The sequence below is a fragment of the Aythya fuligula genome, chromosome 9 (assembly GCF_009819795.1).
Source record: "Aythya fuligula isolate bAytFul2 chromosome 9, bAytFul2.pri, whole genome shotgun sequence".
NCBI classification, from domain to species: Eukaryota; Metazoa; Chordata; class Aves; order Anseriformes; family Anatidae; genus Aythya; species Aythya fuligula.
Window position 1 is genome coordinate 12,292,714 of NC_045567.1, and position 14,592 is coordinate 12,307,305.

At 44.4% G+C, this 14,592-nt stretch overlaps 1 protein-coding gene across 2 annotated transcripts in view; it reads right to left on the bottom strand.

Annotated features, from left to right (window-relative positions):
- ARHGEF4 (Rho guanine nucleotide exchange factor 4) overlaps positions 1-14,592 on the bottom strand; it is a 206,108-nt gene that overhangs the window by 8,013 nt on the left and 183,503 nt on the right. For both annotated transcript variants that reach the window (XM_032193019.1, XM_032193020.1), the window contains 3 exons: positions 4,290-4,469; positions 1,364-1,558; positions 195-374 (listed from right to left, as the gene is read on the bottom strand). In XM_032193019.1, coding sequence (XP_032048910.1) covers positions 195-374; positions 1,364-1,558; positions 4,290-4,469 — 555 coding nt within the window. The remainder of the gene's footprint in view (positions 1-194; positions 375-1,363; positions 1,559-4,289; positions 4,470-14,592) is intronic.

Genomic DNA, 14,592 nt, shown 5'->3' on the forward strand with positions numbered 1-14,592 from the left:
CTCAGGAGCTGAGGCATTTTGGAAATGTTCTTGCTGCAACCACAAGAGCTCCTCTAGCTGGCTGGGGTAGGTTTGTTTGATGGGCTGTTTTTTGTTGTTGTATTAACAGAGCTTCAGTTCTCAGACCAACTTTCAAATCCTCTGGCCTAACCCATGCTCAGCCACCTCTTTCCCCTTAAGTAAAATTTACTTACATATTCCAAGAAGCAGGAGCCAACCTCACTTAAATGTGGGTGGTCTTTGTTGAATTTCTTCTCCAGTGCTTTAACAAATTTCTTCTGGCATCTGTAGATGTCTTCAATATTCCCAAAGATTGTCTTCAGCTGTTCCTCTGTAAACATGTCAGCTCTTTTGCGGCACTGTTTAATGTAACCCTAGGAGGAAACCACATTGGAAAGCTTGCTGGGCACTTGCTCAGAGGCCTTTGGATATCATCAGAAAACCCTAGGACTGCAGTCAGTTGTACAGGTTCTTGTACCCGCTTCGTTCACAAGTGCATCCATCCCTTAGCTGTTATTTCCTCAAATATCACTCAAATTATGGCAGAAATAGAAATCAACCCACAGTCATGTCACTGCCATAAATGAAGCAGTAACCCACACCCAGAGCTGCCTTCTCTCCTGTAGAAAACATTTTTGTCTGTCTGCAGGCTACAGGGTGTTCTGACCCCTGCACTGATCCACTGACACCTAAATTCAGTTGAGGATCTGGCGTGGCTGCTCATGTTACCAAATTCATCACTTATTCAAAGACATGGGAGAATTCTGGACTCATGAAGGAAGGGTGCTTGGTAAGTGTTGCTGCTTTGCCCCAGCTGGCTCTCCTGGAGGACACTACATTTTTCGTGTCATTTTAGTGAAAATCTGTGTTCCTGCACTACTCTTTTATCAATTACCTTAATTTACCCCAGTGTATTTGACAGTGTGTCACTTCTGGAAGGGGTGTCACAATACTCAGCATATTTGGAAGTGAAAGGCTGAATATCCCCCAGTTGCTTCAATCTGAGCATAACTTGCCTGAAGGTTGGAGTTGCTGATTATATTACCTCAGAACATGTATTAAAGAGGACAGCAATGCTAGACATTTACTTTTCTCTGGCATGGGAAATACAATTAATTCCATTTAATCAGAGCGTAACTGGGTGCTCCAAATTCAGAGGCATTGGGGATATTGCTGTAATGAATTGTCTTCTGTTTTCTGAGCATGTGATACTATGTAGCAGGACAGGCTCTGATGGCAAAACCATCTCATTTTCAGAGGAGGAAAGTTACCCACTTCGGAACCATATGTCTGCACAAGAACAGGACAGCCTCTGGTTTCCATTAGGGATGTTCTTTCTTTTGCTTCCCCCTTACTCCGTTACCTCACAAATGTCCTTCAGATGCTTGATGTAGTCTCTCTCTGTGCTTAAGATCTCATTGATAACGTTGGTCCTCATTTGATCTTTGGTGGTCTGCCCCATCCCGAAGCGGCGGGTACCACTGCTGGAGTCGTCTTCTTTGCCACCCTCTACCTTTACAGGGTAATCTTCCATGGGTTCATCCTGGTTCACTCGGAGCTGTACCACACACAAGACATTCACTGTTCATAGTAAGAAATACAAGTCTTCCAAAGAAAGGAAGTTTGGGAGGGTTGACAGAATGGCAGACAAAGACTGAGCTACGATAAGGAGGGAAGAGGGCTACTCTGTACATGCTGACTGTAAATGTATTTTCCCATGGTATGTAATGTGTAAACACATAGCCCCAGAAGGAAAGGTTTTGACAGTTTGGGGATGGTAATTTCAAGCCGATTAACTGTTAATATGTGATATGGGTGGTTTTAAGCAGGCATATCTTGGACAGAAGTCACAGGAATGATATGAAGCCCTTGAGGGAGAACACGTACACAATCAGGACAGGAAATGTTTTATCAAAGTGAATTCTGCTTAGGTATTTGTGAGGGGACTTTTTGGGAGAGAGGGGGAAAGCAGTAACTATTTGCCTTTTTTTTTATAAGAGTTATATTATTATTCCCATACTATAAATATCAGATAGCCCTCAGAAGTACCTGCTTCCCCAAGGTTATTTAGAGATAATGTATTTTTAATATAAAAGCAAATGCGGCTGCCAGCGGGCACATAATGTAATGAAAAGCTGCATTACATTACAGGGCTGTGCGTGTAACTCATGGCTCCTTCACAGTGCCCATGAGATGGCAGCATAGCATGAGCAGAGACAAGCAACAGCATTTTGTAGACATGCTGTACTACAGTCACTACATATACTGTCAGCAATACCAAAGTACCTTTGCTAAGGACAAGAAATTGTTGGTGCATTTCACTTGGGAGCTTTATTTCACATATTAGTATTGTAACTGCATATTTAATAGATCCCAGAGCACCCATGGGAATATTTTATATACAAGTCATCAATCCCAGCACAAAAAAATAAATGAAAAACTCTGAGGTAGGAACATGCATAAATGTAAGCAGTTTTAATACAATGATACAGGCCTGCTTTAAACTTTTAACATAGTCACTTCTAGGCAGGATTGTTTTTCTCTTGATATACATGTATCTCTCTGTATAAAAAATAATGCATACCCATCCCTTGCCAGCAGAGGCATAGATTGCACTTACTCTTTACAGTTGGTGAAACCCTCAAGATGTGCAATCCTGGTTTTCCTTTGCTGTGAGTAAAACAGCATTGGCTGGTCTTAAACTCAGACCTTGGCCTGAAACTTGTGTGGAGTAACTGAGAAACCTGCAGGTTTACCCAAGTCCCAGACCATTCTGCCCTTCCCAGCAGTAAGCTTGAGACCCAGAGATAATTAGTAGGAAATCTTCAGTTGGATGCTTGAATAAGTGTTGTAATTACTCTGCTAAAAGAACTAGTTATTCTTCATCCCTAATGGCTAGCACTAGTCTGCTTTCCCCTGAAATTGCCAGCAGGACAATTTGTCAGTAATGTGAACGAAAACAAGGCCTGTGTTTTGGCTGTGAAAATAGTAGCTTCATCTCCACCAGTGCTGAGAATTTGGTCCTAGTAATCTTTCTTGCAAAAAATATATACTGTTTGTAACAGTTACCAGCTGAGACCGTTTCTTGCAAGCTCTATAACAATGCATTTCACAACTTCTGTAGCACAACCTGCTCTGCTTCACCAAGGACTTTTTCTGCAGACACCAGATAACCTCCTTTCATGCTTCACCTGGTTTGGGGTCATTTGTGATCTAAAGTGACCCGGATAAGAAGCTGAATATCTAAGAATCTCCCTGTCCTTAGGCACCAAATCACCTCTGCAGTACTGTGCTTACGTGATGAAAGCAGCCAGGCATCCGTACCAACAGTCACAGCCCAAATAAATGACAAAAGGCCTTTCTTCTCACAGAAAGAAAAGAGTGCACGGAAGTTACCCAGACTCTTGCCCCCCAACCCCCAGCTTGCATGGAGAATTCACGCGTTTCAGAATGCTCTGTTGGAAATGGATCCAACCTCTGCTGCACACAGCTGGGCCTGTCTACCTGTTCCATATAGCTATTTCTATATGGTCTTTGTAACTGGCACCAGGGAGAGCGCCTTGGCCCCAAAATTGGTCAATATCAAGTGATTCATATTCACCCTCTAGTAATTGACATCACCACCTCCAAGACACCATTTTATGTGGTTTTTTTCTTCTCTATTTTAAGTGCCTGAAATACACTGCTGTGTTGTAGCCCAGCAGCCCGATGTTTTTAAAACTCCACAGCTAGGAGAAGGTGTGTGTGAGTCAGGTTGTCACAGATGTTTGGATGTGGTGTATGGCACTGGACTAAATTTGGTGCCATGCTCATCCCTACTGTCTGAAATAGACCCTACAGTGAAGACCTCTGTCAGTTGCTTCTGGGATTCTGCTAGGAAGTACATCTTGCTTACTCCTGAGGGTGATTCTGGGTGCTTGGTTGCAAACCAGCCAACACACATCTGGGTAAGCAGGAGCCCAGGCTGCAAACCACTATGCAGGGCAGTTCCTCAGCTGGTACAGCTCACCTTAGCTCCAGAACCTACAACTAAACTGTCCTTGCTCTGATTTACTGATGCAAAGAGAGAATTCTCCACACTGGTGGCAGCCCATCCCCAAGAGTTCAATGTAAATGGCCATGCGTAGAGGAATGGTAACAAGCACATGTTGAACCAACTATCCTAGCAGTAGAAGTTCTCAGCATTCACTACAGAACATAAAACCTGGGAAAAAACAAAACAAAAACAAAAACAAAAAAAAAACACCTGGCAGTAATGGAGAGACATAGAAAAAAAATCAAGCTCTTACCCGTACAAAGCTGGCTGGAAACCAGCCTTCGCTGTCCAGAATCCTTCCCCACCACCATTCCTTGTTGGTAGCATCCATTACTTCAATGACATCACCAGCCTTGAATCCCAGCTCTTGATCATCCATCGTGACATGGTCCCAGAGGGCTTCTGCATACACCACGCTGCCATCGCTGATGAGCTGTGGACAGAGAACATCAAACTGCCAGATCCTCACAGAAAAGCAGCCAGTGTAGCTGCAGCTTTGGCACAATTGCTGCTGAGCCAAACAAGCATTGACTACTGCTTGCACCTCATGAGAAACATGAAAAAGAGCTGTCAGTAGTCTGGCAGGTGCTTCAACTGACTTTGCTCTCAGTAGCATTTGTTCCAAATCACTTGGGCACATTGCATTTACCACCATTTAAAAAAAAAAAAAAAAAAAAAAGTAATTTTGATGTACTGCAATCTCATAATGGTGAGTTTGCCTCAGCCAGCAAACAGGGCTCAGCAGTGGTACCTTGTTGGTGAAGGACGTCCGTGTGCTGCCAGTGCAGCCCTGCTATGGACAACCTTGAAATAGAAGCGTGAGTGCCAATGGTTAGAGACACACTTAAGAGCAGAAAGTATTCTGAGGCCTCAGTGCTGGCCTAGGATGGTAAGAGCTTTAAACCTTTAGAGTGGTTAAACTTAGCATTTAAACTGCTTATAGTAAGTCTCCCAGAGAGTTCAAGTGCTTGTGCTCAGGGCCACTAGTTGTCTGTGCGACACCATGTCTCACAGAGGGCCTAATCTAGGAAAGAAAAAAAAATAAATATATATATATACACATATATATAAATTCTGGGAAGACAATGGAAAGAGGAATCTAGGAGACCAGAGGGAGAAAAAGAAGATGTACAAAACGCACTGTCTGTGGTTATGGGCCACACTGTAACACTGTCGGCCCTGCTACATAATGCACATGCTGTGCACCTTAGGTTGGCTTGATCACAGTTATCTACTGCTCATGGTGACTGGTTTTGTCCTTCTCAAAGAAAAAAAAGACGCATGTTGTAAAAGAATGACAGGATAATAGCACATACAGTAAATCAGGAGAGTTAACTGGAAGCATTCGAAAAAAAAAAATCAAATATAGTCTGCCTCTGGACAGTAAATGTCCCTTCACTGAACCAGAAACAGCTTAATGCAGTGTATCCCTTTTGACAAAAATAACATCAGGATGACTGGGAAGGGGAGGATGGGAGGCTCCCACTTTCTGCAGAACCAGGCGTCAGCGCTCCCCACTGCCTCTTTTCAGCTGCCCTGTGCTGCCACCGCACTCACGTGCACGCTCGCTGCAGGGTGCTGCTCCTCAGGGAGAAGAGCACCACGACGGTACAGCCCCGCGGGCAGGGGGCGTAAGGGCTGGCACACAGCCAGTGCTACAGAGGGAAAATAATCCAGGAGTCTCAAGTAGCATCTCACTAGCCAAGCTACTACAACATAAAGAGCTGAGTTCAGTCTGGTCAAATGGCAGGGATTTGGCCCAGCGAGCTGTGGAGGGGGACAGCTGGACTTGGCAATTAATGAGTGAAGGTGTTGGAGTGATCTGGGATGCTGTTAACTCACAGGTCGCTTAGCAGGCCTGTTGCATAGACTTTGACGAGCCTGAAGTGTACTCAGCATTATGAACAAACCCCCTATTTCCATTTTTTGAAATCTTGTGAGCCTTGTCAGTCTTCTAGAAATGTAGAGCTTTAGCTTTCTAACACAAAGTGGAGAGGACTAGAATAGGGAAAGGAATGGATGTCAAAGCTACAATTTTACAAACTCAGCTACCAGGCTTCACTTACAGGAACAGCAGCTGAGCTGTGGGTGACGCATGTTGGCTGCGCTCACAAAGAGCCTCTGCTTTTTTGCTGAGCCACCTGTGGGTGCATGAGCTGGGCGTTTGCTTTAGCAGTGTGACTGCAGCTGGAGCTGGGGCCGAGCTGCGCGGGATTTTATAACATGGTGGGTAGGGGCTGGCTGGCACTCGGGAAATGCCCACGTTAACTCATAACTCTCTGGGCAAAGTGGCATTCGGCAGCCTTTTCGACACACATTCTGACCAGTTCGTAAGGAATATGGCGCTTTCTAAGATAAAATCCCTTTGCTATGTACTGAAATATGCTGTGCTGAATCACTGTGCACAATCAGCCAGCTGTACTGTAAGAGCTGCTCACCTTCCAAAGCAGCATGTATTAAAGGGAACACTCACCATTGCCAACCATGGCAGCTCCTAGGACCAAAATGGCTTATCTTATTACAGTTTTTGATCTTTGCAATTAAAGTAAGGTTTGAAAACCAACTAATTAATCTCCATATGAAACAATATTTATGTGCTGGCTTTGTAATATCAAGGAGAACCCAACGCATGTTCTTGAACAGCCACAGTCTCCTGCCCCAAACCTAGAAGAGAATGGGAGACAATACAAACCCAGCTGCCCTTCAGCTGCCGAAGCTCCTGCAGCAGGCAGCACAGAAGACAAACACATTGGCTATTTTTCCTTGTTGATAGCAACCCCTAAGTTTGTAGGCAGCACTGCTTGCAACCCAAAGGCAGAACTAATGCTGATGCTCTGAATTAGCCAAGCCCCCAGGCCCCATCTCTCTTCCCTGCCAGGGAGGCGCGTGGGCTAGCTAAGGCTTGCTGCGGGACGCCAGAATCCATCAGAACCCACCCAGATCTTAGTCCTGGGAAGTAAACTACACTGACAGTGTATAGCGCTGATTTTTTAATCAGTGCCCGAATTCTCACTCCTCCTGTGACACCTCGTATAGCTGCCTCCATTTACCAAACGTTCAATGTTTGTCATCAGCATATTTGGTAGGAATAATTTCCTACAAAACCGTTCTGACTAGCATTAATTACATTATTCCCCTTTATTTATATACCATCCAACTGCAGCTTCCCCCTCGGAAGTGGCTTAAACAGATGGACAGAGGAGGAGGGTCCCCATCCGGCAGGCAAGGAGAAGCTTTGAAGCAGCCACAGGAGGAGGGAAGCAACCCTTGTAGAAAGCGGAGGCGGCAGAGCCGTGCTTCATCTTTTTGCAACCTGCGTGTGAGGAGTATGGCGTGACAGAGCTTACCAGGGGCATGTGCATGAGCCCAGCTAAATGTGATTTTTCAAAGTCCAGATTGATGCAAGAAGTTCCCGGTTCCTCACCTAAGATATAGCAGCTGATTATTTTATAGCAAGAAATAGACTGAAATTGCTTTAGGCCTTTTTACTTTCAGATGAAATAGGCTAGGAAAGCTCTTCTGAAAGAGTGGGGCAGTGACCTGCAGCTAAGGAGGCCCCCTCCTCATCTAGGTCCTGTCAGTGCCCTCAGTACCCCAGCCATCACTCTCCCATGACCTGTAAATGAGAAGTCTACTAATCTGGGACATCAGCATCCTTAAGCTTTGGCACTGAGGAAACAAGCTCTTATCAAATTCGATAGTACTCTGCTAAATGTTATCTTTATATCACATCTAGAAGTTCACTACTTCCAGCTGGTAGTGCTTAGAGTAAATAAAGCTATTAAACAGCTTCTATTTTAACCTTTCATGCAAGTTTCCAGAGGACAGTTATTTAAACTTATGTCTATTAGACATTTATTTTCTGGTATAAGTGATATTTTCAAACTCTTTTCAAACAAACAGATACAATGGTGATTTACTCGGTGATAAAATGGCAAATGAATTTCTCTGCTGATAAACGGAGCACAAGCTGTATCTAACACAAACGGCTGACTCTAAATGAGCTGCTCCTCAAGAATGTCTCTGCAGACAGATTTAGGAAAACACCAGCCTGGTGCATCAGGGTCAGAAAGTCTGAATGTCAGGGATGACTCGGAAAGAAAGAAGCAGAGAACTATAAAAGGCACAAAGAGCAACACCAGCTGGGAGTCTGGAAGAGTTTCCAGGCCAGAACAAGCTGAACAGACTTTGAAGCTGCAACAGAAAAAGGTGGATGGAGGCTGACCACGTGAAGGGTTACAAAATGATTAACAGGCTTGAAATGCCAGGCCCATGTGTGAGATCGCCAGGCCAGAATTTTAATACCAAAGTAGTACTTTTTCCTGTTGTACATAATTATGCTGTGCCACAAGATGCCATGAGCCAAGCACAGATGGTTTTAAAAACAGATTAAGCAAATCTATGTCCTTCAAGGCCGCTTAAACATATCATATCTGGATACCACCTCTGGCCCATCAAGGATCTTACACCTGGAAAGGCACACAATGGAAAGAACAGGGCCATACTTCAATGTTTTCCTAAGCAGTTACCCCGAGTCACAACTAAAAGTGTTCCTGGCTGGCCCTACAGAGCTGGTCTTAGGTCATTAGTGCAGTAAAAAATACAAATGAAAATACATCTATTATTTTCCATTTTGACTAGTTGTATTACCTCCAAATACTTCTTAAATAGGTGAGACCCCAAAACGTTAACTTGACGCAGACAGATACGTTCCCTGAGGTACAGCAACATTGTTGTTCAGCTAGAAAATTAGCAATTGCTAACACAGTGATTACAAGGACATTACGTCCTCTGGGGTAGGGCTGGGACTTCTCAAGCAGAGGTAAGTAAAACACTTTCTCACAGCTTAAACATAGCAGATCTTACATGCTGTACATCCTACCCATGCAACCCTTGCCAAGCACATGGAGGAAAGTGAGTCACACGCATGGAGCAGCCATGTGCCCCTAACACTTGGACATCCAACCCCTGGCTGCTTGTTTTCTGGCCAAAAAAGAAAAAGGGGAGGAAAATAAGAGAGGACAAAAGTGTACCCAGGGAAACCTGACTGATAAGACGCCTGGGATGCATTCAGAGAGGAGTCCCTGTGCACAGGCTACAAGGTGGGTATGCACTGCATCCTCACTCAAAATGTTTAGAAAGGTCTTTACAATTAAGAGCTCAAAGAACCTAAAAAACACCTTAAGCTCACAAAGCCAGAGAACTTAAGTCATTCCAAAGCTCTAAATCAGCTTAAACAGCTTAAACTCATCTAAGACCTTAAAGTGTCTTAAGCATTTTAAACCCATCTAAAGCCTTTGAGTGGCTTAAGGAGCTTAAAAGCTGTAAGGCTTAGAAAGTGGCTTAAGTATCTTCAGCTTCTGGCAAGCCCACTTCTCACACCTCTCCCACGTGCATGGCACCTGCCACGTCAGGTTAAGGTTAAGGTGTCTGGTGTACCCACAGAGCCCAGATCTCGGACAGAATCTTTCTTTTTAATGCTCTTAACATCTTTGGGAAGTGGTGCAGTCCTCGCCCGACAGCTCTGTCTGCACCGCAGGAGGCGGCACACAGACACTCACCTGTTTGTAGCACGGCTTCCTAGGCTGGTGCCATAACTGTGCCTGGAAATCAGCCACCCTCTGCCCTTATCTTCATTGTTTGGAAAGACTGGAAAGGAGTAGGGGTGGGGTTGAACTCTCAGATCTGAACAAGACTTGTCCTGGGGCACAAGCTACAAAGCTTCTTGTTTCTAGTTCCATTCTGGCTGTAGATGAATACATCTACTGATTCCCCTTCTCCACCTCCCCAACAGTTTTGATGTTCACGTTTACTTCAGGACGGGAAGTATTTACCTGGTTAACACAATGCCTTTTCTGATGCCCTAATTTTAACTGTACTATCTGGGACTGGAAATAGCCCAAGATGTTTCTGTTTGGCTGTTCACACATTTAGAAGTGACTACTTTCGCATCCTTTTTAAGCTACTGGTTTTCAGTCACACAAATAGATACGATTTTATTTAGGAAAAAACATATATATATATATATATATATTTAAATGGCACATTGACACATTATTATGTCACTTAAGCTACACATTTTCCCCATTCTCTTACCACTGCCTGCAGGATTGCATTTCCTTTGTGCACTCTCACCACTACATCCACTTACAATATTACCTCTCCTCTTCCTTCATTACAGTACCGCTCCTGATTCCACTGTGTCTTCCCTAACTTAATTTTAAGATTTTCCCTACCTCCTTTTTCACTTCCTCTTCCACCATTTTAACTTTAGACACATGGGGAGCAGCGGTCCTCTTTGCCTACAGATACCCTGTGTCACTGCTGCACTTTGTGGCAGAGGGTCTTAGGACAATGTCACCGAACCAGGCCAGCTGCAGCTCATCCAATGTGGAGACTCAGCGAGCATAAATGCTGCCTCCTGGCTCTTTGCAGAAGAAAAGGAAAGGGAACCCATGCAGTTCCCAGACCTCTACACTCTCTGACAACTGTTGCTACAGAATCAGTTATAGCTTGAAGGAAAATTGATCTAAATTTGTTTTACAAATAAGGTTAAAGAAAACATTTTAAAGCTTTGCGTTGCTAGCAAACCACTCTGAATCATCAAAAGGTCAACATCTCTTTGGGCCTGCAGTGGGCAATAAGCCAGAAACAGTGCATGGCTTTTTCCTTTGTGTGCACAATTTAATTTTAATGGGACATACACCAAAGAACACACTGAAATTATATTTATTGCTCCTATCTCCTGTGAAAACATCTTTGGATTAATAACACTGTGCCAAAGTCTGCACAACATTGGTAAGTGCTGGCAGACACGAGGCCAACAGTGATCATTTAGCAGTCTCCATGACCTGGCTCTCAGTGATGCTCTCCCTGCCTTAACCATGCAAAATTTATCCGCTTCCTTTCCTCACCTTCTTCTGGAAGATCAGTCCTGCAGGCTTTCAGTGACACAAAACTTGAGTTTGTTTGTTTGTTTTTTTTCTTTTTCTTTTCCCGGTGATCTCCCTCCCAATGCACACACTGTTGCAGATCTTTTCTTCACTAAACCAAGGATCACTGTCTGATCTTTTTTCTTTTCCTTTTTTTTTCTTTTGAAAATGGAGCAGAGAAAAATCTGAACATCAGCATTTAGAGAGACAAAAAGAACAAAGAACCTTGATACTGTCTTACTGTGAGGCAAAGGAGGCTGCCTAGCCTTTGTTTCTAGTTAGTATCTATAAATATATATATATAAAAAAAAAGAGTAATTTCTTTTGTAGTCCCACAGACAGTTCTACAAACTAATCACACACACAAAAAACACACCTCACCGCCAACAAAAAACACACCGACCTTTTCATATTGCAAATGTCTCATGCTAGGTAAAGAAGATTCATTCAAGCAACAGCAGCAGATTCCTAGGATCTTCTGAGACTCTATTATTATGCTCTTGAGTATTTCCATATTCACTTTTCTCAAGTCTGCACGAGGAGGACTCATGGCTTCAGCAAAGCGAAAGCCTCAGCCCAGAACCACGCTCCTGTTTCCATGGCCACGCTGCAAACAAGCCCTGTGTAAGGGAGAGTGCAGCATCTGCGGTTCCTCCTGCAGAACATGGCTTCCTCAGCCAAAATATGAAAACATAAACATCTCTCCTGTCCCTCACAGGTTCTCGTTTTAATCACCTTGCCCCCCTGCACAGCCCTCTCGCAGTGACTATGGGCTTTTCAGTGTGACAAACGAGTAGTTTTGCAAAAGCAGATCAATGCAGAGCACGTTAGGTAGATCAAGCAACAATCTCACGCCACAGTCCCTGGCTCTCCTCACAGCCTGGCCATGAGGCTCGCATGTCACAGGACAAGTCACTTTCCCTTTCATGTCTACTGCAAGTTTTCTCACTAGGTAGTGTTTGCTAGAACAGGTCCTGACTCCTTGGTGTTACAGGTGCGAACTGGGATACAAAAATACCAAGTCACAACTTGGCAGCCCGTATTTTCTTAATCTCTTTGTGGATCTTATTTGGCAAGGTGAGGAAATCTGCGTCAGTTTGCTGATGAGAGAATTTGGCATAGCTCTTTGGTTTCACATACGATCCCTAAATAAGGTGCTTTTGTTTCCATACAGTTGCCACAACTCTGCAGATACCCAACATAGCAAGACTGGACAGCACCATGATTCAGAACAACCCACGGCAGCCAACCCAGCTCTGCTGTGCTGTTCCCAGCCATCTTACCACAAAGATGACAGAAAATGGGCCCATAACATTCACATACTCCCCTTGCACAGCGCTGGCTACAAGCCAGTAGCACAAGCACGTGGCCTAGCAAAAGACAATATCCTAACGCCATTTTTGTATTGACATCCTAGATAGATGCAATACCAAACAAGATTTCTAAGCATGGATGTTACAGTGGTTTGCTCCCTGCCCCGCGTTGCCTTTGCTGCAGGTGAAGGCAGCTCTGCTTTCCCCGCTGGTGGAGGCTCTACTGGCTCTGCCCCTAAGGGACAGCAGAGATTCAGGTGTCCAAACTGGTGAATTGGTGAGTTCTGGAGGGAAAAGTATGCTGGAAGGGGCTGTGCTAGGGTCACAGGCTCCAGGTGGAGAAGGGAAGTGCAGGATATCTGTGCTGCAGGGGAATGTGTAGGACCACAGCCCTGCAACAACAGGCCCTTGCTCAGAGAGGCCAGATCAGCTGGCCAGCAGCAAAGGAGAGCAAGCTCCCAAATTCCACCACCCATGGTCCTTCACTTCCCACGGATTCCTTTGCTGTTAGAGTCAACATCCTCGTGCTCGGGTAGATATTTTTCTTCTGACAGTTCCCACATAGCTGAGCTGCCTGTCACTATCTACCACAGCAACAGAGGTTTGCACCAGTGCAACAGGATAGAGAACACAACCCTGGGTCTTCAGCAGCTCCACGACAATGCTCCAAGCCCCATTTCAACCACTGCCAAATGCACTGTAAGGGGCATCAACAGCCACATCTGGAGTAATCCTAGCTAAAGAACAGATACAAAGATTCAAGGATGACATCATTTTATTCTGTACTTTCCAGCACATTCCATAGTTAACAAGTCCGGTGACATGGTATAAGTAACAAGTACTCTCCCTCCCATAAGTCTTTCCTTAACCTGTATATTAAGATTTTATTTTTTTTTTTAAATCAAAACATTAGAAGCATTAATTAAAAATAATTGTTGATGGTATCATCCTAAATGCTTACTGTGTTTCTTATCTGGCCAACTCATGCCTTAGATTCCAAGAATAAATCACAAAGACAGCAGATATCACATACCACCACAGAAATGAGTTTAGCCTGAGAGAACAAATTAAGGGAAAAGATACAATCTAAAGCCCAAAACTCCCTTTGGAAATGATGTGTTGGTCTTGCTCTTGTTCAGAGATGCTCTTTACACTCATGAGGCTCCACAGCTGGCAGTGGCAGAGTAGGCTTTGCCAGCCCTTGCCCGTTTGATGTTTTGGCAATCTTGCCCCACTCAGGGGCAATGCAAAATGCCCCGTGCAGGGCCCACAGAGGCAGCACCCTGCCCCATGCCATACAGCTGGATATGGCAGGCACCTCAGCATGGCTTCCCTAAAAGTCCCTGTCTCTTAGGTCAAATAAGTGGGCTGAGAATAGAAAAAAGAAAAAGTGAACTTTGTTTACTAAAATGCCCTCTCCTTCCCCACCATCCAGTCAAGACCTCCAGCTCCTGCATGATTCAGGGATCCTTCACCAGCTTTGTTTTTCCTGGCCTTTATCAGCTATCACAGCCTCTTCAGCCAAGCTCTGTGGCAGGCTTGAATGAGTCACAATTAATATCAGCCTGATTCACATGGACACACCAACTGCAGCTTCCAGCTACACGTATATGGCTGCAGATCAAGTCAAGAAAGAAGGAAAACACTGGGGTCCCGTACAGAAACTGCACACAGCTACTTCAGAATTAGTCAGGTATTGAGTGTGTAGTTAAGCAGTGGGAAGAAAAAAAAAGTAACATTAAATATTAGGATGAAAATTGCTCCTATGTTCTTAGAAACCAGCATTATCACATGTGGCATGCAGTTATAATAACAAATCTCCAGTGAGGGAGACTTCTTTACTGTGAGGTGACAGAGCACTGCAACAGGTTCCCCAGAGAGGCTGTGGGGTCTTCTTCTCTGGAGATATTCAAAACCCACCTGGATGCCATCCTGCACAACGTGCTCCAGGTGATCCTGCTTGGCAAGGGGGTTGGACTGGGTGATCTCCAGAGGTCCCTTCCAACCTCGGCCATTCTGTGATTCTGTGAGTACTCCATAATCTTGCAATTTTTTTTTAATTGTAATTTTTATTTATTTATTTATTTTAAAAGGTTCTACTTTTTTTGCCCCCATACTATGCCAGTACCAATAACCTGGTGAAATTTCTCCTCTCCTTTCCTTACAAGGGGCAATCTCACCAAGGCCTGCATTAACCTTCTCCATAATGTACTTTTCTTCTGGGTGGTCCCTCACAGTCCTGGGTTCACCATGGCCCTTGGGAGAAAACAGTGAGCATTTTGGGGTGCTGAATCAGCTGTTAGTATGACAC